The sequence below is a fragment of the Lytechinus pictus genome, chromosome 16 (assembly GCF_037042905.1).
Source record: "Lytechinus pictus isolate F3 Inbred chromosome 16, Lp3.0, whole genome shotgun sequence".
In the NCBI taxonomy this organism is placed as follows: Eukaryota; Metazoa; Echinodermata; class Echinoidea; order Temnopleuroida; family Toxopneustidae; genus Lytechinus; species Lytechinus pictus.
In genome coordinates, this window is record NC_087260.1 from 27,923,699 (window position 1) to 27,947,368 (window position 23,670).

Sequence of the window (23,670 nt, forward strand, 5' to 3'; positions counted from 1 at the left end):
CACTGATACTCACCGGCAAATCTCAGTCAAATATGATGGACTGGCAGAAGAGACGCCTTGGATGTTTCTGTACAAATCCCTGAACTATTTTGCTGGAACTTAGCTAATAATAATAATAATAATAATAATAATAATAAATGAAATAAATACATAGAAATAGAATAAAATAAAATTACAAGTTTAAAAAAAAAGATAAGATTTTAAAAAATGGTCCCCGGATTTTTTTTTTTGGGGGGGGGGTTGCAACCCCCCCAACCCCCCCTCTAGATCCGCTTCTGTTCGATGAATATTTTACAGGATTAAAATTAAACACTTTATCAGAAGAGCAAGCAAATTTATGTGAAGGTTTATTAACGGAAAGGGAGTGTTTTTATATACTCATGTCAATGAACACGAACAAAGCCCCAGGTAACGATGTCCTGAGTGTAGAGTTTTACAGGTGCTTTTGGAATGATTTCAAAGATATGTTAATTAGTAGTTTAAATACTGGTTATAAGGAGAAAAAAATGTCATCCTCCCAAAGTCAAGCTGTTCTCACATTGTTATATAAAAAGGAAGTAAGAGGGCGCACTTGGACATGGAGGACTGATTTTTAAACGCTCTGTGTTTTATTTAGGAAAATCCCTCTTAATCCACTTCTACGATAACTCAAGAAAAATGATTTTCTGCCTGTAAGCTGATTCTGACAGTTTTATGTGATATATCTTTGTACTTGCTGAACTTCATCTACGGAAAGTGGTCAAAATGCCAGATACTAGATCCCAGACTGGTGCTACGTGTAATACGACAGGCAAGATGGACACGCCCAAAGCTACACTAAGTAAGTCGAAAACTTACGCCACTGCCGAGTCACTGACTGATTTTAGATTGCATTTTGACAATTTTACTTCTAAAATCCTAGAAAAGTTAGATAAAGTTGTTTTCAGCATTTCTGATATCAGAGAAGAGATTAAAGACATGAAATCTACGATATCTATGTTACAAGGAGCGGCAACTGATTCTGCGTCCCGTGTGGAAACCATCGAAAACAAAGTTATTCCTGAATTAATAAGAAAACAAAAAGAATGTGAACAAAACCTGCACGACGCCATCATCGCACAGGAAATTCACGAGAGGAAAAGAAATTTGCTCTTCTATGGTATCGAGAGAAAAACAGATGAAAACGTCGAAGAGGTTGTCCGGAACGTCATCGGATCTCTCGGTCTCCCAGCATCTAAGACGAGCAGGATGATGTTTAATAATGTCCATCGACTGCCTAGAAAGCCGAACGACGACATCAAAACGCCCGACCCCATTATCGCTCGATTTGTTTCGATGTCTGATCGCGATGAAGTATTCAACGCTTTCGATCGGTTACAGCGACGACCAAACGACGACGTAAGCAAGAGTCTTCGCAGCGATTACCCGCGGATCTCGATACGTTCTGACCTACCAGCTGAGCTTAAAAAAATACGCTATCAACTTGAGAAAGAAGCCTATCATCTACGGAAAAACAAAAATGTGTCAACGAGAATCCGACTAGTTGGCGTTAAGCTCATACTCGAATCAAGGCCGAAATCACAAAGCCTCACAACATGGACTAAATATTCGTGAGTATTTGATCTTATCTCAGCTAGCTGCTGCTACCCACTCATCCTACGTTCGAGGTTACTAAATTGTTTTTAAACTGAGACTCATCGTAAATCCGAACTTAAGTCAATCATTGACACCCATGAATACGATTGATGACAGATAGTTTAAATAGTTTTTTACCTGTTGCCATTTGGTGTCCCCAAATCTGTAACTTTTGCTCGGTATAATAAATTATGTGTTTATATATTTGATAATTTCATCAGTGAACTATTAACTATATAACCTTATCTTGAAGTTACTGACCATGCGCCGATCACAAAAATCAATATTGAGGATTAGATTCATGCTTTACTAGTGATATAATATATATAAATCACCTTTGCATAATCTACTTCTACATCACTTACTAGAAATGACCGACATTGTCATTACAGATTGGCAAGTCTTTTATCTTACAAATTCATTATCACTTCTACAGTATATGCAGGTATCATATCAAAGGTTCAGCTTTAGTTACACTAGGCTATATCCTGACTGACGCAATATCTAATTCAGAATGTGACATAATTATTTCGATTGCAATACTTTTTACATTTTTAACCACATTGCTTTCCTAATTTTCTATTTTTACATTGTAATGAAAACATACTCATCTGTGAAATGATAAAATGTAATTATTTGGTCTTTTCAATTCACTCAATTATCCGATGATTACTGACTTATGGCCATGAATGACCATGCTAGCTAACATCTAGTGTTACTACTTTACATGATACCTAATTCAGAATATGGCATATTTCGGTCGAAATATTTTTCACATTTTTTATAACCACACTGCATCCTAAATTGTATGTTGTGCAATAAAAAAAAAGAAAATATGGTGTCACATTCTGTAAAATGATACGATGTCTTTAATTTACTCAGTTATCTGATAACCACTGATTTATGGCCTTGAGTGACCATGCTAGCTAGTGACCAGTTTTATAACTTTAAGTTTTTGAAATCTTACCTTTTTTTCCTACTCACCAGTTTTTATGTTTATTCATACTGTATACTTATCGCCTTTGATGATAGTTTTCCTATTTTCATTGCTGAACATTTTGGCTTTTTATTTAAATTCTAAATGTACTTATGATGTGATTTGTTAATTTATGCTTCACAATTTCTACCATCATAAAAAAGGGGCTCACCTATATATATCAACCTTGCTACAAGTTGAGATTGTTGGGTTTCTAACAGCATTCACTATCACATATAGTATATTTAATATATCTTTCCTGTTTGACAAATTATGTTTTATCATACTTGGACTTTATCAATTATTTATTGTCTTTTCTAGATTGTACAAGTCTTGAGATACAATGTACAACCCTATATTGAGCTGCGTGTTTATTCACAGCAACTTAGTTCTGTCTGCTTAGCTGTGTTTATTATTATCTAAAGTGATTTCTCTTTAACATGATATTTTTCATAAATCTTTTGACATAACATCCATTACAGTCAATAGTGGTTAACTGGTGTACACACATGCATGTATGCATGCACTGTCGTTTTTATGCAATGCTACATTGTAAAAAGCATGTTGTATATTGTTGCTTTTTTTATTTATTACATCACACATCATGAGAGCTCTTTATAAACCACATACCAATGATTGCATGCCAGTTTCTAGACAGACCTTCTGTTGTTGATCTTAAATTTTTAAACATACATTTTCCTGTCAATTCATCTCATTTGCAGACTCGTGTCACTGGAGTTCTATTGTCATTCAGTTGATACAAACTTTTTATTATTCTTGAATACTCAATCTATTACGTCTTACATATAAAAAATAAGGTTGAACTGTTTTTTTCCCAGCATCGTTGTAACTTGGTAACACTGTCATTATAACTATTATCTGAATGCATTCTTCCTTTCATAGACCAAACCTTACCTACCACCTTGAATGGCATTGTACCAATGAATCCATACTTACTTCATATGACACTTACTATACAGTGCATTACTCAGGCTTGAAATCGCATGCTAATTATGTTGTGGTTTGGGTAGAGTGGATTTTCCTCCCAAGACAGTTGTTTTATACCAGACTCTTATTCGGATTACTTTTTTTTTTTTTTTTTTTTTTTTTTTTAATTCTTATAGTATTTTTTGTAACTTTGTACTCTCCTGCAACAGCCTTTCCACCTTTTTTTTCCTTTTCCTCCCTCATATGAGGGGCGATAATTTCCTCTGCCACAATTGTTTTAAAGTCCAGTCTCTTGAAGACAACGCATATTGTGTTCCATGCAACTCGCAAATATTTCCTTTCAACCATTACGTAGATGATGACTCATTTTTATTATGTATGCTCACCTTCTTTCATCTAGATAGATGTATCGATGAGGATAGATACCACTCCTTGTCTGTTAACCCTTTTAATCTAAATATCAAATATACTGATTTCAACAATTCTCCGGTAATTATGGATTCACTCTCCAGCGATGACAATGTAACTAGTGAATCGTGCAATTATTTATTTTCTGATGATTTCGCACAAATATACAAGGCTACTCCAGATAATTTTTCCATATTACATATAAACTCAAGAAGTCTCATTCGGAATTACGATGATTTGCAACTACTCCTTCGTTCATTGAATTACAATTTCACTGTTATCGGAATTTCCGAAACATGGTTTCGAAAAAACATATCAGTTCATTTGTTTAATATTGATGGATATTCACTTATTCACGTTGACAGACTTAACAAAAAAGGCGGTGGAGTAGCCTTGTATATAAGAGATGATGTCGATTACCATCTATGCTCTAATTTATCCCTCAGTAGAGACCATTGTGATACTATTTTTATTGAAATACAGTTAAAAGATAGATGTAAACCAATATTGGTTGGTTGTATCTATAGGGTACCAAATACAGATATTAACGCATTTAATGCAACACTTACGAATTTGTTATTAGATATAAATTCCTCTAATATTGATTTATACATAGTTGGAGATTTTAATATAAATTTACTCAATCACGATATTGATCGCAAAACAAATGAGTTTTTAGATATAATGTTTAACCATGGATTATTTCCTTGTATAAACAAGCCAACTCGAGTAACAAGGCATTCTGCTACCCTGATAGATAATGTATTCACCAATTGTATCCACAAGAACAATACTTGTGGTATTATTTATTCGGATCTCTCGGACCATTTTCCTATATTTTGCCTGAGTAATAATATATCCCTGCCTCTCCATACAATCAGTAGCAAAGTCCGGAAATTTACAAGAGAAAATATTTCAAGATTTAAAAAAAAGTTAAGTACAACTAATTGGAATGCTATTTATAGCAATGAAGATATTAACATGTCATATAACTTATTTATTCATAAGTTCAGCTCCCTGTACAATGACTCTTTCCCCCTTGTAAAACCTAAACAGAAAAGAAACAACAAACCCTGGATTACACATGGCATTTTGAAATCCATTAATAAAAAACAAAGATTATACTATCGGTATACAAAAAATGGTGACGCTCGGACTCGATTAAAATATGTTGAATATAAGAATTTATTAACATGTGTTATTCGACGAAGCAAAAGGATTTACTACGAAAATTTATTCAGTAAAGTGAGGGGTGATATGAAAAAAACCTGGTCGAGGATAAACAATATATTAGGTAAAAGAAAAAACAAATTACCATCTTATATGTATTTCAATCAGGAAAAGATCTCGAAGAAGTCAACTATTGCTGAAGTATTCAATAGTTATTTTATCAATATTGGAAAGGTAACTCAAGAAAAAATCCAAACTTCTTCATCGCATTTTTGTGATTATTTATGTAACCATGTACCCAAATCACTATTTTTTAATCCAACGTCGAATACCGAAATACTTAATGTTCTTTCTTCCATGAAATCGTCAGTTGCTCCGGGCTCTGATTCAATAGCAGCTCGTGTTGTTAAGGAATGCATTCACACTATTATCAATCCTCTTTGTCATATCTTCAATGAATCACTTTCTCATGGTATTGTTCCCGACAAACTAAAAACAGCTGAGGTAATTCCAATTTACAAAAAGGGTGACAAACATGACATTGCTAACTACAGACCAATTGCATTATTGCCCTTTTTCTCCAAACTGTTGGAAAAAATAGTTCACAGTAGACTTTACAAATTTCTTTCCATCAATAATATTTTAATACCCCAGCAGTTTGGATTCCGGAAGAACTTCTCAACCGATCTCGGTGTATTGAATCTATTTAATGTGATATCTGATAAAATAGACTTGGAAATTTCTGCCTAAGTGTTTTTATGGACCTATCTAAGGCCTTTGACACCATTGATCACAACATTTTGCTAAAAAAACTAGAATTTTATGGAATCAGAGGGGTCCCACTCCAATGGTTTTATAGTTACTTATCACACAGAAATCAATATGTGGTGATCGATGGTGTCAGATCCCATTTTAGTAATGTATCATGTGGAATTCCACAAGGATCTGTATTAGGCCCACTTCTTTTTCTTGTTTACATAAATGACATTACTAATTGTTCATCAAGTCTTAACTTTTCTCTATTTGCTGACGATACCACTGTTTCAATATCACACAAAAATATACATCATCTTATATCGTTAGCAAATATTGAATTGGATAAATTAAACAAATGGTTTGCTTGCAACAAATTATTTCTTAATCTTGAGAAGACCAAATATATGATTATTCGAACAAAAGGAAAGAATGTCCCATTTAATCTTCCTGATGTTCATATTGGTGGTAATCTCATCACACGGGTTGATAATATACAATTCCTTGGTGTGACTTTAAACGAACATCTCTCTTGGAAATCTCATATTATTTCTATTAGTACAAAGATATCAAGATCCATTGGTGTTCTGTCCAAGTTACGACATTATGTTCCTAAATCAATTTTGATTACTTTATATAATAGCATCATACTACCCCATTTGAATTATTGCAATGTTGTCTGGGGCTACACCTTCAAATCACACTTAGATAAACTACGTATTTTACAAAAAAAAATAGTTCGCATTATTTCAAACGCTCCCTATCGCACTCATACAAAGCCTCTGTTTTCTCAACTGAACATAATGCCAGTACAGGACTTGATATCATTTAATTCCCTCGTATTCATGTATAAATTTTATGCTAAAATCTTGCCTCCTCTTTTCAATGACATTTTTGTCCCAAATTCTACAATACACTCTCATTTTACTCGCCAAAGCAACCAAATTCATCTACCCTTAGTTCGATCAACTATATCTTTAAATTCCTTTAAAATCTGTTTTCCTAAGTTATGGAATAACCTCCCCTCTGACATAAAATCCAGTTCAACTCTTTCTAGGTTCAAGAGACTTATCAGAAAACATTATCAGTTATCATGTGCTTAAAAAACTTTCTGCCAATTATTTAATTATTTGTTATTTTCTCATTGAAAGTCCCCCCCCCCCCCTCCTTTTTTTTTTTTTTTTTTTTTTTTTTTTTTTTTTTTTTTTTTGGCTGTTGCATCGGTGTACTTAGTGTAATTATTATTATTTGTTGTATGTATTTTTAGTGTATATTTTAACTCGGTGGCCCCTTTTTATAAGCTCTGCTTTCTCCGGGGTCACCAAACCATCATTCTATTGTTAAGTTTAGTATTTGTATATTATCTATATTGGTATGTATTTATGAAATTGTTTGTACATGATGATGGTTGAATAAATGAATTGAATTGAATTGAATTGGTAATAAAGCTTTATTAGAAAATTGGAGACCAATATCACTCCTTAACATTGATTATAAATAGCTGCAGGTGCATTGGCAAAAAGAATGAAACAAATTATTCCGCATATTATTTCGGATGATCAATCGGGATTTAGGAAACTCATAGGTCGGCATTAGAGAATGTGCGACTTGTACAAGACGTTATTGACTATTGTAAAATGAATAATCAATCAGGTGTTATCATGTACATAGATTTTCAAAAAGCGTTTGATAACGTTAGACACGATTTTCTGTTCACTACTTTACATAAGATGCAATTTAAAGAGTCATTTATTCATTGGATACAAACGTTTTACACAAATGCAAATGGTAATGTCTTGAACAATGGTTGGTTGTCACAAAAAATTATTTCAATCGAGGTGTAAGGCAGGGATGCCCGTTGTCGGCTCTATTGTTCTTGGTAATTTCTGAAATATTAGCTCAAAAAATTAAACAAAATCCATTGATTACAGGTATAGCAGTACCAACTAAAGAAATATCTCTAGCTTAGTACGCCGACGATAATATAGTATTCGCCAATGGAACAAATTCTGTACAAAATATAATGACTGAGATTAATAGATTTGGAAATATAGCAGGGCCGAAAGTCAATTGGTCTAAATCTAAAATAATGAAGTTAGATGAAAATATAGAGTTAAATGACCTAAAATGCACGGTCGATCCAGTAAAATGTCTTGGAATATATGTTGGTAAAAACCATGTTGATGTAGTAAAAAGAAATAGGGAAGGGAGACTTGGAAAAGTCGAAAATATACTTAATTTATGGAAAATGAGAAATCTGACTTACTTTGGAAAAATATCTGTCATTAAGATTTTAATTGCATCACAATTTGTTTATGTTGCTTCGGCAGTTCCTGTGCCCGATTATATTTCAAAGGCATTGAATAAAAAATTAGATACATTTTTATGGAATTCCCAAAAAAATAAAGTTAAGAGAAATGTATGTTTAAACAAAGAAATTGATGGTGGGTTAAACATGGTTGATATGAAAGCCAAATTTTCATCACTTCGATTAGCATGGATTTATAAATATATGGATGAAATAAAGGGAGCATGGAAAACTCTTTTTACCTATTGGACAAATAAGATTGGTGGTTTTCCATTATGTTTACATTATAATTGTAATAGTGTAGACATTGTTAATTTAGGGAAAAGGTATAATCTACCCTCCTTTTATATCGATTTTCTATATGTTTGGGCAAATTTGAGATACCAGAATTTTTTAAAAATTACTCATATTCCAAAACAAGTTTTATGGAATAACAGTAATATAAAAATACAAAATGAAACACTAAATTTTAATAAATGGAGGAAGTCTGGTGTATTGATGGTAAATCATGTTATAAAAGAAGGTGATGATTTTGAAAACAGAAAATTATTATACAATTTTGAACTACAAAAGTTGAAGAAAGCATTTCCCAACACCTGGCTGGAAAATAGATCAAATGCACAACAAAAGGAAATAACGATTATACCTAATCTTATTGAAATATGAAATGGTGATTTAATTGATGTAAATATCTTGAAAGCTAGGCATTATTATCATTATTATTTAGAACATAACAAAACAGAAGCATCTTTCTTTATGTTTTGGCAAAATTATTTGGGACTTCAGATAGAAATTAATTGGGACAAAGTCCTGTATTTTAAACTTAGACAAATAAAAGATAACAAGGTTAGATAATTTAATTTTAAGCTCCTGCATAAAATACTTCCGTCCCAATCAAATTTATCTAAATGGAGTTTGAAAAATGATGATAAATGTAATCTTTGTTTACTTAAGGGAACAATTATGCATATGTTGATAAAATGTGAGAATATAAAACCTCTATGGAAAATGGTAGAAGACACAATTCTTTCTGTTTCTAAAGTACAGGTCTGTGTTAATGAAAATATAGTAATTTTAGGTTGGAATATACAAGAACCGAAATACTGGTTAATTAATATCATTTTGAATTTTACTCAATACACCATTTACAGAAATTATATTGAAACGAGTATGAAAAAAGGTTATTACTTTGTTAATGCAAATATATTATGGATGAATTTGAAAATGAAACTGAGATGGTATTTAAGTTCAAAATATGTTACAAAAAATAAGAATACAGAAGAAATTGACAAATTGCTGGAACTCATTTATTGATTGATTAATTTGATTACTGTATATACTTTGTGATTTGTAAATTGTATTATAGAGATGTAAATAAAGTCCCTCGAAAGAGGTTTAAAGAGAAAAAAAATATAAAGAACATGCAGGCTATTGGGCATGTTTTAGATTTAGACCTAGAATCTGGGCAGTCTGAATACAGTTGTTTAATGGAACATTATGGAATACACGTAGACAATAGGAACTTGGCAAATCAAACAATTTGACCACGCAGCGTGAGCTTAAAAATGCTGATATGTAGACTATAAAAGGGATATTTTACAGCTAGAGCACTTAAATTTGTTTATGAAAAAAAAATTGATGAAAGCTCGATGTCCGAGCTAAAATATATTTTGTACATGTATATTGACTTCAAAACTTGCTCCATATCATCCTATTGAGCAAAATATGAATCTCATCGAACAGGCAATTCTGGCGCGAAGCGCAAGCAAAAGTAACATGAAAAGTAACATGAAAGATTTTTTTTTTGCAAGTCTTCCCTTCACATTATTTCATTCACTCGTCTTCCTCCTCTTATTTTCCTCTTCTTTTTTTTTCTTCTTCTTTTCCTTTTTTTTCTTCTTTCTCCCCCTTTTTTTTTGCTCTGCCAATTTTTTTCAGGGGGGCACACCAAATCTCAGGGGGAGGCACGTGCCCCCCCCCCCCCCGTAGCTACGCCACTGCTGTCGAGTTCCTACGGGAGTTACCACAAACAGAAACAGTTTGAGGAAGCAAATATCGAGTCCGGAATTTATTTTGATTTGGAATAGGGTCTGCGTAAGTATACTATATACTAGCAGGCTAGCATCGTCTGCTACGTAAACCAAATGAGCGAACATGACCGAAACTAACCATAACCATGGGGAAGAAAGAGAAGAAAAAAAGAAAAAGAAGGGAAAAGAGAGGAGAACAAAGAAGAGGAGGAAGACGAGTGAAAAAAAATAAGGTGAGGGGAAATTCATGTCACTATAAAATTTTCGCTCGCACTCGCAATGCCTACTAGGTGATTTACATAGTCTTGCTCCATATGGAGCTTAAAATATCAAGTTTTGACATTTGTAGTCAATATACAAATCATATTTCAGCTCGGAAATCGAACTGTCATTATTTTGCTGGATTGACAAATTGACTTTAAACAAATGCTTTGTAAAATGTCAGTTTTATGGTCTGAATTTTAATATTTTCTGCTCGCGCTGCGCGCTCGGAAAATTTGATTTGTCAGGTAACTATTATTTTCGTGTATTCCATAAAGCTCTCAAAATATCCATATTCAGCTGATTGTGAAAAAGTGTCAGCTAGCACTGCACGCTCGCATTATGATTGATGAGTAATGTATATCTCAATCTTAAAGGTGAATCCCGAATCCAACCAAAATAAAAACTTGTTTTTATTAGGAAAAGAAAATCAGACAAGTTGATAGGTTGAAAGTTTGAACAATATTGGACAAACAACAAGAAAGTTATTAATTTTTAAAAGTTGTAAATATTGGTAATCACTCTACCCATGGAGACTTCAAATTGGCCGCATATGGGATGTCATAGTGATGTAAGGCAAGGACTACTCTTCCATGTACTCCAATACATATTATGGCTAAAATGTCATTTTTCCCAAAATTTTTATTTCAAATTATATTTTTCTTTCATGAGGACATAAAACAATACACTACCTGGGTTATATTTAGATTACTTAGGAGAAAACCACAAATTCCTGATAATAAAGTACATGGCCTGTGGGAAAGTTGTCCTTGCCCTTGTCATAATTTACTTACCCAGTTGCCAATTTGAAATCTACATAGTATTAGTGATCATCCCGGTGATCATATATTAAAGCAGCTATAACTTTCTTATTGCTTGTCCGATTTTCTTTCAAACTTTCACCATTCTATTTAATTTATTTTTCTCCTTCCCAACACAACATTTTATGGCCAAGTGTGGATTCCCCTTTAATTCTTTAACAAACTTAAAATCCCCATTTTATGAGGATCACGAGGTCATATGCAGCCCCTACTTTTGGCTAGCCCTCCCCCCCCCCCTAGTCTGCTGGGCAAACCCTTCACTCGAGTTAAGGGTCTGAATGTGCAGCCTACTCATGCCTTGTGTACTGAAGGCAGCAAGTTTTGTATGTGCTAGTCTTTGCGTGGAGGCACACTTATTGATCAAAGTTCCAATCAGGGTCTGTGCCTGCAGACTACCCCCCCCCCCCCCCCTCAGTTAAAAACCTAGCTGATAATAATAATAACCTGGAATATTTTTATTTATAATACGGTTTATATGTATTCTACACTTTTCTCAGTCCAACTCAATCATTCTATAAAAAAGGTATTTTGAGCCGGGACTTTATTTCGGAGGAGCGGAAAGCTAAAGCATAATCACGTGATACTCGAGGGGTGGTTAGAGTGTGGTCAGGTGATAATTTAATGGAGGTGTTTTTACGGAAGAACTGAACAAGTTAGAACAATTTGAAGATTATTTCTCCAAAAGTCAAATCATGGCGCAGTTTTCATGCTCACTGTCTTCTGTATTTATAGGTAAGTTATAAATCAGTTGATTATGTAATATGTAATTTGTCTAATGAATTAAAATATAACTTATTAAAATATGAGATTGAGAGAAGTGTGGTAAAAATAAAATGTACCACAGTCTGGGGCACGCGCGACTGCTCCCTACATACATGTACTACTGTGGGATGGGTTGGAGCAACTACCTCCTTGGTTGGAGCATAGAATATACATGTTCTATGGGCTAGAGGCTGTGTGCACACAACAATAGACCCAATTAAACCCCAAAGCCCTGTGCATTCATCCATGCTTGGGTGCACAACTCAGGTCTCAGCATAGCTGCATAGTCAGGCCAGCCAAGGGATCTAATGATCACTTGAGAGTCGACCGGTGCGAGACGAGGACGTCACAGTAATATCTACAAGTTACTTTGGGCCTGCTCTTTAGTTTGACATTCATTTCACCGCTGTCTTACACCAACTTTTATCTGGTGAGTATCTCTAAAGTTTCCTTCTGTTAACCCCACTTTCCACCCTTTCCCTCACAGGTGATATATATACTAATATACCTAATTTTACCACAGTGGCGTTGTGAACCTTACTTTGCGCGAATTGGTATCCCATTGGATTTCAATTCATTTTCATATTGATTTATTTTGAGTGTGTTTTAGGAGTGTTCTGCTTTCTTCATAAATTTTTGGAAGGGGGTAGATATTGGATTTATTTAGAGTGTTTAAAAGATCAAAAATACATTGTGCTTTTGATTTTGTATTGCTTGTGATATGATAGTGATATTCTGATTATATTTCTGAATGCTTGTTGTGTTGCATGGGAGTGAGACTCCACAAATAAATTTGTATCTTTGACATTTTGCAAAGCATTATTTTTACATTGGCTTTGAACGTGGTGTCTTGTATTGAGTTAGATGGTCAGTCCATCTTCCTTTAATAGCATTTGTACCACACGCCCAAAGTCAACCCTTGTCTTTTGCAATTCCTATTTTGGATTCAAAACTTGTACTAATTTTACTGTCCAACTTCAGTGGGATAATTGTATCAAATTTGTTTCCAGATTATCCCAGCTATCAATTTTGTAACATTTCCCAAATTGCAAGATTTTGGAATTTTGATTTTCAAATCTCTTTCCCATGTTTTGTTTGTGTCATTTTTGAGTGATTCAGAGTGCTGAATTTTCATGCTCTTTGCTGTGTTTTGTTTGTGAATTTTTGCCTTGGGCGTGGCTCAGTTAGTGAATGGACCAAGCTGAATTGTGCTTGTTTTCTTTCACTTGTCTAGCTGAGCATTAATTCAATAGTTTGGTGATTGTTATATTTTATGTATAGTCACCACATTTTCCAATTTGAAATTATTCTGTTTTCTGGTTTAAAATAAAATAGGTGGATACTTATTTTCAACCATTTTCCAAGGAAGTTCCTTATTAAAAAAAAAGATAGGCTAACTGTTTGGATACTTTGCTTGATCTTAGGAATTGAAATCAGGATAGACTATATTTGATTTTCTTTGGTAAATTGCCTTGCTATCAAATTTCAAGGTGGAATTAGGAATTTTATTATCTGCTTTGAATTCCATATTATTAGTAAATTCCCACATAGAATTGCAAATTGTTCTGCACTGAATGCAATAAAGTATAGGAAGGTATTTTCGGCCTGGAATTTTATATTCTACCTATATTCCTTCACTGTGATTGGTTTAAGTTTTAGGACTAGGCGAATTTGCTGTTAGGTCAAATTGGTTTTTATGTTTTTTAAATATGGCTGTTTGAAATACTTTTGATCAAACTGTGGAGATACCACATGTACTTTAGAAGTAATTTGCAATCCTCATCATCTTGGTTTACTGGTCAGAGAAGTTCAAAACCATCAACTTCACTTATTTATGATGGCGTTAATGGAAGCTGGAAGGTTTTCTTTCAACAATTTTCTCGCGATGCAGATAAGGCAGGCTGGACCGCCAAGCAGCGAATTAATAATTTATATTTGTGTTTGCGGGGGCAAGCTGCTGAATTTTGTGCAGCTATTTTTGAAAGCGACCCCAAAATTGATTACTTTGATTTAGTTTTTGAATTGGGACAAAGGTTTGGACGTGATCCACCTGATACATTCCCTCAAAATGTTCAAACCCATAAAAGAGGGCATCCTGCTTTTGTTTGCCAGTTTTCTCCATATTATTTTTCCAGTCCCATCACACAATCTCCTGTCCCTAATGATTCACAAGATTGTACCCCATTTATTTCTAAGTCTTGTAATCATCCAAGACACCCTGATGAAGGTAAGGATTCTAACGAAGATCGTGCCACAGAGATGGCATCAATCAATAATCAATTGTTAGACAATATTCTTCATACCCTTTCTGAACTTGAGTCAAACCATAGACCACAACCTGTGGCAAAACGTTTAATAAACTCAGTTCATTCATGTCCCAAAACTCCCCTCTCTGATAATCACCCAAACTGGGAAGGGTTGAAGATAGAGGCCGACCTTCAACCCCAATAAAAGAAGGCCAAGTGTCCATATTAAGCAAAAAGAAATTAGATCCACCAAAATCTGGTAGTCTGATCTCTGGCAACGGGGAGGGCTTTGACCCAACTGTTGAAATAGATGTGGCTTTGACCACATCTCTTGAAACTGAGGGCTCCCAATCCAGTGGGGAGGGTTTTGACCCGAAAGTCGAATCAGATGTGGCTTTGACCACATCTCTTGAAAATAAGGGCTTTGACCCTAAAGTTGAATCAGATGTGGCTTTGACCACATCTCTTGAAACTGAGGGCTCCCAATCCATACCTGACCAGGGATTAACTTCAACCGTAAGGGTGAAGCTTGATTTGAGCAACAAATTAGATGAAGGTGTTTCCTTATTTTCTAGTGGGGGTCCATCCTTATTAGTTAATACTCCTATTATTTCTGAATCTGCAAAGGAGCAGTGTAGAAATATTATTTCTGACCCTCTAAGTCCTGAAGTGGTAGAAATTGAAGCCACACCAGGTAATTCAGAATTGTCAGATCCCTTATTTCATGAGACCCCTAAAGTTGTAGAAATAGTCACTCTAGCTAAATCAGAAGTGACATCTGACTTTGTAAATAATAAGACTGTCAACTCTGATGTTTCTGATAGTTCCGAAATTACCATTCAATCTGATTTGTTTTATGTAGATACTTGTAAGATTGAGTTGAATCTGTTGACAGGATTGAATCCTAACATGCAGAACCGTACAATCCATGCCAATGGTGCTGCAGTTACTCAGCGTCCAGGTGTCTGTTGCAATGACCTGCAAATGCATCATAGGTTTGCGCGAGATCACCGTTGCTATCCCTTTAGGTTGTACGGTACCACCTTGGTACCACCGTGGAATTGCGTAGATTTATTTTGCCCACATACTTTCAAGAAAATGTATTTTGGCATTGATGATTTTTCTTTACTATAAAAGTATAATTTGAAAATACTTTGTTATTAATTTGCTCAAAGTTGATAAGGTATTCACTGAAGAGAATTCTCGTAACATTGTGTATTTATTACTCAGAGACAACTTGTCTTGTATTCTTTGATTTTGATCAATTTTTGACTTGGGAATATACACCATTGCTTGGTATTCATATTTTGTACCAAAATTGATTTAAATTTAAAAGCATGGTGTTCTAAATATCCAAACCTGAAGAATGACTTCCAGTTGTGATTAGGAATCAAGAGCTGAAAAGCAGAGAAAAGTATTTCTTTTGCTCAATTACTCTAACCCTAATCATGATTTGATTTTAACTTTAGAAAAAGATTTCAAAGGAAAATATCCTGAAGTGTTTTATTTTCATTTTTTGCATCTAGAATGACCATTCAATCTTTTTATGGTGCACTAAAACAAGTGAGTGAAAACCATTGCTCTGATATTTTATTATTCACAGCATATTTTTCTGGGAATATTACCCCTGAATCCTAAAAAATAAAAAGGAGGGGGTAGGGAATAATGAAAATTTCATTAAATATTATTTAGTGATTTTATTAATTTAAAGTAAACCTGTCTGTGAACATTGTTACTTTATCCCTTTAAAGTTTAAATGATTATATTGAGGAATGCTTTTAAAGTTAAGTTTCTTCCATCCAAGCTTAACATGCGCATATAACATACAGCACACCCTTTAGGTTTTATCAAAAGGGGTAAAAGGCTTTTGAATTCAAAATGATTCAAAGTTATTTCCATTGATAATGTTTGTAAGCAGATTCCTCAGGTAATTGTGTTCAAAGCTTTTATACAAAACTACTCCCCTTTTAATTAAGCAGATGCTAGATAATTTCATTCAGTGCTTTCTGTAGAAAGTTATTCCATTGATCTACAGGTACTTCATTCAATTGGAAGATCTGCAGAAATCATCCCAAAATAAGCTATTGATCAATTTTCATCAAATAATACAAATGTATTTCTTTTGTTTCTTAAGCAGACCCTCTGAATATTTGAGAGCAGACTTGAGAAACATCCAAATTTATTGTCTTCAACCCTGGTATTTCTTCCATTTAATTGCAGAACATATTAAATAGGTTGGAATTGCTATTGTCTATAGAAATGTAGGGCAATATAATTGTTTAAGGGTGACCCCAACTTTTCAGACTAAAGGTGAAAACACTGTAAATGGCTCACCTTTGGAGCAATTCCGCTTCCAGGGCAATGAGTTATGTAATTTGCATTCTTTTTCTTAAAATAATCTTCCAGGGCTACAGTAGATACAATAGTTCATAGGAAGCCAAGTCTATCCGAATTAATTTTAATTGTTAATCAGGGGTGTTACCAGGGAGTTCCAATTCAGTTGGTTTATTCAGCACATATTTATTTTGGGAGTACTTGTTATTTTCCATGTGCTTGTCCATGGTCAAAATACATGTAGTTACCTCAGAATATTTTTGTGCTGACGAACTAACAATGTCTTTGTTAGAGTAGCTGCAAAATTGACATTCATTTTCTAAAATCTGACATTTTTACTATCACTCAGAATGTCATTGACATCATTGAATACAATTCTTCTTTAACATTGACATAAGTCACTTTATGATGGGACACATTTTTTATCAATATGCTATAAATCATTAATTAACTTGAAAAGCTGACACTGTTTTAACATTTTTGTGTAATTGGAGACAAGAATTACATAAGTGTAAACCCTTGTCAATAATCTATATATCTTTTTGATAGATGGGGGTTTAATTTGTGGTCTTTTATTAAATTAGTTAATGAATAGAACTTATACCTCGAGCAAATGAGTTTCCAGTCCATTGCTTCCAAAATGTTTGAGTAATTTACAAATCAGGTGAAAAATATTATGCTACTTAACATTTGGGCGCAATATTACTGGGATTATTTAATGTAGGTTAGATGTGTGTGAGGTCTTGAATTTTATGACTTCAGACTTCATCATTTTGCAGGGTTATTTATTTTTAAACTTCACAACAACCAGAATGTCTTTTTCTTTATTCAGGTTATAACCTCCTTGGGAATATGTTAACTTATGGATTTCTGCAAGGAAGATATAAAAATCGTTAAAACTAAGCAAATTGATAGGGTTCAATAAGGTCCTCTTTTTACTGGATAGATGACAAATATTAACAGATTCTCCTGAATCTGATTGTTCGTCTCTTGGCAATGAGGGCTTAGATCCATCGTGTAAAACCGTGGACTGTCGACCCAAATCTGTCCGAGGACTAGCCTCAGAAATTGGGATTTGTGTTTATTCAGTAATAATAATCAAGCCCCAAATCCTTTCAAGTCTAAGAATTTATCTTTATGGAAGGGGCTTAGTGTAAAACAAATTTTATAGAAATTTTGTAAGACCTTTGGGTCAACCATTTTGCAGGGAAAGTCAGGTCTAGAACTTGCAGAGAAACTCGTGGTCTAGAACTTGCAGGGAAAGTCAGGTCTAGAACTTGCAGAGGAACTCGTGGTCTAGAACTTGCAGGGAAAGTCAAGTCTAGAACTTGCAGAGAAACTCGTGGTCTAGAACTTGCAGCGAAAGTCAAGTCTAGAACTTGCAGAGAAACTAATGGTCTAGAACTTGCAGCGAAGTCAAGTCTAGCAGTTTAATCAATTGCAGACAATCTAGTATAGAACTAGAGTCGAGACACAGCTGTGACTTGTTCCCCCTTCAAATCTCGTTCTACATTGTGGTTTTTTAAAAACCGGTCGGGTTCTGAGTTCTGACCTATTACTTTGGCAGCAAGATACATCTGTACATGACGCATTTGCATGGAAGCAGGAAGTAAGTCTTCCCAAGCATTTAAATGAATATATGCATTCATGTATTCTCTTTTCCCTTGCGGGCGTCAGGCTTGACCTCCGCTCTTCTGGCAGTCCATTTTGATATTAATATATTTTTGCAAAACTTTAGAAATTCCCTTGTAGTCTCGGTATTAGCATCAAGTTTATCATGTGGCAGCGTACGCTTGTTTGATTAAAATACTTGTATCCAAAAGTCACATTGATAAGTCTCCCCTTGACCTTTTACCTGAGAAGTTGGATAGTTTTATTTAAAATAAATTTGGGCATATAAATATACCGACTAAATGGCATGTTCATCCACTGACCCTTTCGACTCCAGACAGTTTCTTACAAACCTCTGAGAGCGGCAGTGGATTAACATTTATCGTTCCCTCCTTTCACTGAGGATTGTTTAGATCCACATGTGTACATATGACATATGGCCGGACGGCGACAGTCCAAAAATAAGGGAAGTAACGATGTTCTAAAGTCGGGGGGAGTGTGGTAAAATGTACCACAGTCTGGGGCACGCGCGACTGCTCCCTACATACATGTACTACTGTGGGATGGGTTGGAGCAACTACCTCCTTGGTTGGAGCATAGAATATACATGTTCTATGGGCTAGAGGCTGTGTGCACACAACAATAGACCCAAACCCCAAAGCCCTGTGCATTCATCCATGCTTGGGTGCACAACTCAGGTCTCAGCATAGCTGCATAGTCAGGCCAGCCAAGGGATCTAATGATCACTTGAGAGTCGACCGGTGCGAGACGAGGACGTCTGTGTTAGAGCCTTCTACACAAATCTACCTTTGCTTCGCCCTTTCGCCCTTCGAGTTCCAACTAGCTGCGGCAACTATACATCACACCAATAGCCATCTACAGCAAGAATACTTCACACCAGTAATATCTACAAGTTACTTTGGGCCTGCTTTTTGGTTATATTTATTTTCACCGTGCCTTGCACCAACTTTTGTCTGGTGAGTATAGCTGTGAACCTTCCTTCTGTTAACCCCACTTTCCACCCTTTCCCTCACAGGTGATATATACTTATTACCCCTAAAAATACCACAGAAGGCACAAGCCGCAGACGGCGCGGTCCCCGCTTTTCATCACTGGGCCTGCCGTCCCGCCTGGGGCTGGGCACCGCGCGGCGGGGCACAGTGGGCCAGAACGAGTTCGAAGTGCGCCAAAATTATATTCAGTGCTAACAGTTATAGTTTACTTCACCATACTAAATGGGGGTAATTATGGGCGTAGAATTGACTACATAATTCCAAATCCATATATATATAACTCTTGATATACTAAATTAGTAAATAAGTTAGTCACAGGTCTGTGACTCATCATATACCCAGTTCAGTTGTGTGTCCGGACAGGTTGTGTGCCCGGGGGGGGGGGGGGGGGGGCACTCAGTATATAATGCATAGTGGGTATGTGACGCGGAGGGGACCCCCATTTTTACACTCAAATTTCTGTTCCAAGGCATAGCATTTTTGTCTTTTTGAGAAAAAGAACAAAGAAAGCCGCTCCAAGGCAAAGCATTTCCTTCTTATCGAGAAAAAAGAAGAAAGAAATCCGTTCCAAAGCTTCGCATATTTTTTGTTACGCCGTTCCGGTCGCATTGATCTGCTACAAGGAGCTGCAATTTTGGTGAAAAGCGGCCGTAGAGCGCTTTTCGACTATCGCCTAAGCGCGAGCGCAGCCGGCGGAGGCCGCGCTAGCTGCGTCATCATCATGCACGATTGCCCGTTCCATAGGGATGCATATGCACTCACAGAGATACGGAGATCCGTTCCGAGGACCCCCGTTTTCACAAACATTTGTAGTTCCGAAGCCCGTTCCGAGGACCCTCCTTTTTACAATAAGCCCGCTCCAATGCCCCCGTTTTTTGCCTCGCCCGCGGCACACCCCTACCACTTTTTTGGTCGAGTGAATTTGAATTTGAACAGAATTTGTATTCAGAGGAATCCTATTCATAAATACTTTTTGACTAAGACTCACTTGAAAATTGTTTTATGAAATATTGAATGCAATCAATGCATCACAACCTGACAGCTAAAATACCGTCACCATATCAATTATTTCTCAAGCTAGGAGCTGCCTACGCTAGTGCAGCTCAGCCACTGAACATAGCAAAGCTCTCAGTCAATCATCACTGCAACACACAGCTCAGTGAGCTCACAGTCAATCATCACCGCAACACAGGCGGGTATGAAACTGCATTAGCGCCAATACATGTATACACTCGTGCACTGACTGTTACCAAATTTCCCAGCAGAAAATCCTAATTTCGGTCTGAAAATTGCGGGATCTGTGCCAAATTTCCAGAGCACCAAGTGGCTTAGTTCAGATTTGAGAAGTGGACTCTCCGAAAATTACTCTAAAATAAAAAAACTGTGATTTTCTTCAGAGTTCACGATCTTATTTTCTTGCAAATTTAGGATGGTATCTTATAAAATTAATCCAATAGAAAAGGAAATTTTTTGCTATCAAAGTTACGGCGAGACCTGGTGCCGCGCAGCATTTTGAAATATAGTACAAGGGATATCGAGAGCTTGAAACTCTATACGCATTTTTCTGAAGCGCCGTGCCCGTGGTTTTAAAAAATCCACTCAGTCACACATCAGAATGCGATTATGCATGAAAGTAAAAACTGCAGCTGCGCTGGTCTGGCTGTCTTGAGCACTAATATATGCAGTCGTAATTGAGAGACTCTACGGCAGGGGTTCTCAAACTTTTTCTTTGAAGGGCCAGATGAGACTCCAAGTAAACCTGAAAGGGCCAGGGTGAAGTGGATACTTAGACAAAAATGTGCGCGAAGCGCAAAGACCCTTGCGGTCGGGGTCCTAGATGCTCTATAATCTGGCCCTTATTTTGGGAGCTTTTATTCCAACAAATTTATAACAGTTTCATACAGAACGCAGGCAAAATTAAAAAAGATTTCAAAATACAGCGAGAGTCAATATTAATGATAACAAAATTGCAGCACTTTGTTAGAAGGAATCTAGATTTTACCTAGTATACATAACTGGTATTGGGGAGACAGATTATGTCTTGAAGTATCAATATTTTTGCAGTCAAAGTATAATGAATAATAGAGTATGTCTGTTGTAGACTCTAACAAGGATGTCAGTCTTTTGATCACTTTCAATATGGGAAAAGTGACAGTCTGTCAGCAACAAGTTGCTTGAACCTTGGCACAAAAGGTGTAATTACCAGACGAAGGCACTGGTGCAAATGTTCACTGGTCAAGCAGGGGCCGCGGAAGCGGGGGGGGGGGGGGGGCTTCAGCCCCCCACTTTTTTCCAAAACCATTTATATAAACGTAAAAATGACCATACGATTGTGATTTTTTGCATGGCCAGCGCCCCCCCCCCCACTTTGAAAACCGTTCCGCGGCCCCTGTCAAGGTACTTCGGTATGAGTTAGTTCTTTAAAATGTTCATTGTGGAAAATGCACTTTCACACCTGTATGTAGATCCAAACATGGTGAGAACAGCGCTGGTCATCTAATAAGTAGATCGAACAGACAGAAAAGACTCCACTAAACTTTGTTTAAATGTCAAATTAATTTGACTGCCATTACTTTTATTACGGTTAGGTCTACATGGATACACAATGTAATCATATTGAGCTTTGTTTCATATTGTGACTTTAGTGATAAAAAAAAACCCCAGCAGAGTCTCGCGGGCCGGATAGAGAAGCTCTGCGGGCCGGATCCGGCCCGCGGGCCGTAGTTTGAGAACCCCTGCTCTACGGGCACGGACGGGAGCGATTTTCATGTTGGGAGTCGCTCGGTACTTGGCAGTTTTAGGCAGTTGCAAGAGCAATTCTAAAGCACATGAGGGCGGAATCGCTCGTCGCTCCCGTGTATTTTCAACCCTGTTAATCTTATTCCACTGACTGGCACTGACGTGCTTCATCTCCATGGAGCCAGGGATGGGATGCCATTGCACTCCGGGGGGGGGGGGGGGGGGGGGCAGTCAAATATATTGCTGTACATGTACACATGCATGACCCCAAAAATGTGTTTAATGGGGTGTTTTTTCAGTAGAGCGCACGGCCAATATGGGAGATTGTCTCCCATATTGGAGACTTGCTTTGCAAAAGAATAAAGAAACAACACCAACAAAGCTTAATTTTTTCAATCCAAAATTTTGTCGCACTGAGGTTAGAAGCCCATTTGTTTTGTGTGTGGAGGACAACAAAACTCCTTATCAAAACAAAAGTAGAAGGTGGATTTTTAAAGTAGACGGTGAAAAGGGGTAATTTTTCATGAGGAATCTGCTTATCACATTTTTATTTGCCGCCAAGATAATCCTTTTTGCAGCATGACATGAGTCTCACCTCGATGCTAAAGCCCGCTTCAACTGGTCTAGCGTGCGGGATATTTCTAGCATCGAGGTGAGATTCGTGATATTTATCGGCAAAAGCACACATTTTTTAAATCTAGCACCGCTCATGATTTTGCCATATATTTTGTGATTAAATCTAGCACCGCTCATGATTTTGCCATATATTTTGTGATTAAACCTCATAGATTCCTCCTTGCATTCTCTGTGTCTAATGTACAGTGACAAAGAATGACAAATGCAAGGAAAAATGCACTTAGTTTCTATCAAGGAAACTCGATTATTTTGTCTTTACGCATTTAATCTTTCAATAATACACACAAAATAATTATAAAGAGCAGCTAATTATTGTGTACATGTACATTAAAACCTATTTATTACTGAGCTCTACAGGCACATGGTGTACATGTAGATTCTTTTCTTTTTGTCTCGCCCACCAGAGGTGAAGGCGAGACTTAGGGATCCAAATGTCATCCGTCGTCCGTCCGTCACAAACCTAATGACACATACATGTAACTCCACAACTGTAAGTTGCTTTTCAACCAAACTTGGATGGTAGATGGACTTGGGGGACCTGCATGTTATGCTGCAGTCGGAGGTCACATGATAAGGTTAAAGGTCATTTTCAGGTCAATGTTAAAGTTTACATGCAAGACTCTCTTATGACACCGAACTCTGCAACCGTCAGTCACTTTTCATCCAAACTTGGATGGTAGATCGACTTGGGGGGACCTGCATGTTATGCTGCAGTCGGAGGTCACATGGTAAGGTCAAAGGTAATTTTCAGGTCAACGTTAAAGTTTACATGCAAGACTCTCTTATGACACCTAACTCCGCAACCGTCAGTCACTTTTCAACCAAACTTAGATGGTAGATGTACTTAGGCGACCTGCATGTTATGCTGCAGTCGGAGGTCACATGGTAAGGTCAAAGGTCATTTTCAGGTCAACTTTAAAGTTTACGTGCAAGGCTCTTATGACAAGTGTTATTCCATCCCAGTCATTTCACAATGAAGTTTCGATACAATTCTGTTGCGTGCCCTCGCAAATCATGATATTTCTGGTTATCTTCATAAG

At 36.2% G+C, this 23,670-nt stretch overlaps 1 protein-coding gene across 1 annotated transcript in view; it reads left to right on the forward strand.

The window, feature by feature from the left end:
• Positions 1-744: 744 nt before the first annotated feature.
• Positions 745-23,670, forward strand: part of LOC129279428 (uncharacterized) — a 40,197-nt gene continuing 17,271 nt past the window's right edge. Inside the window, exons 1-2 of the mRNA XM_064110989.1 lie at positions 745-820; positions 902-1,381. Of these exons, the coding sequence (XP_063967059.1) occupies positions 745-820; positions 902-1,381 (556 nt within the window). The remainder of the gene's footprint in view (positions 821-901; positions 1,382-23,670) is intronic.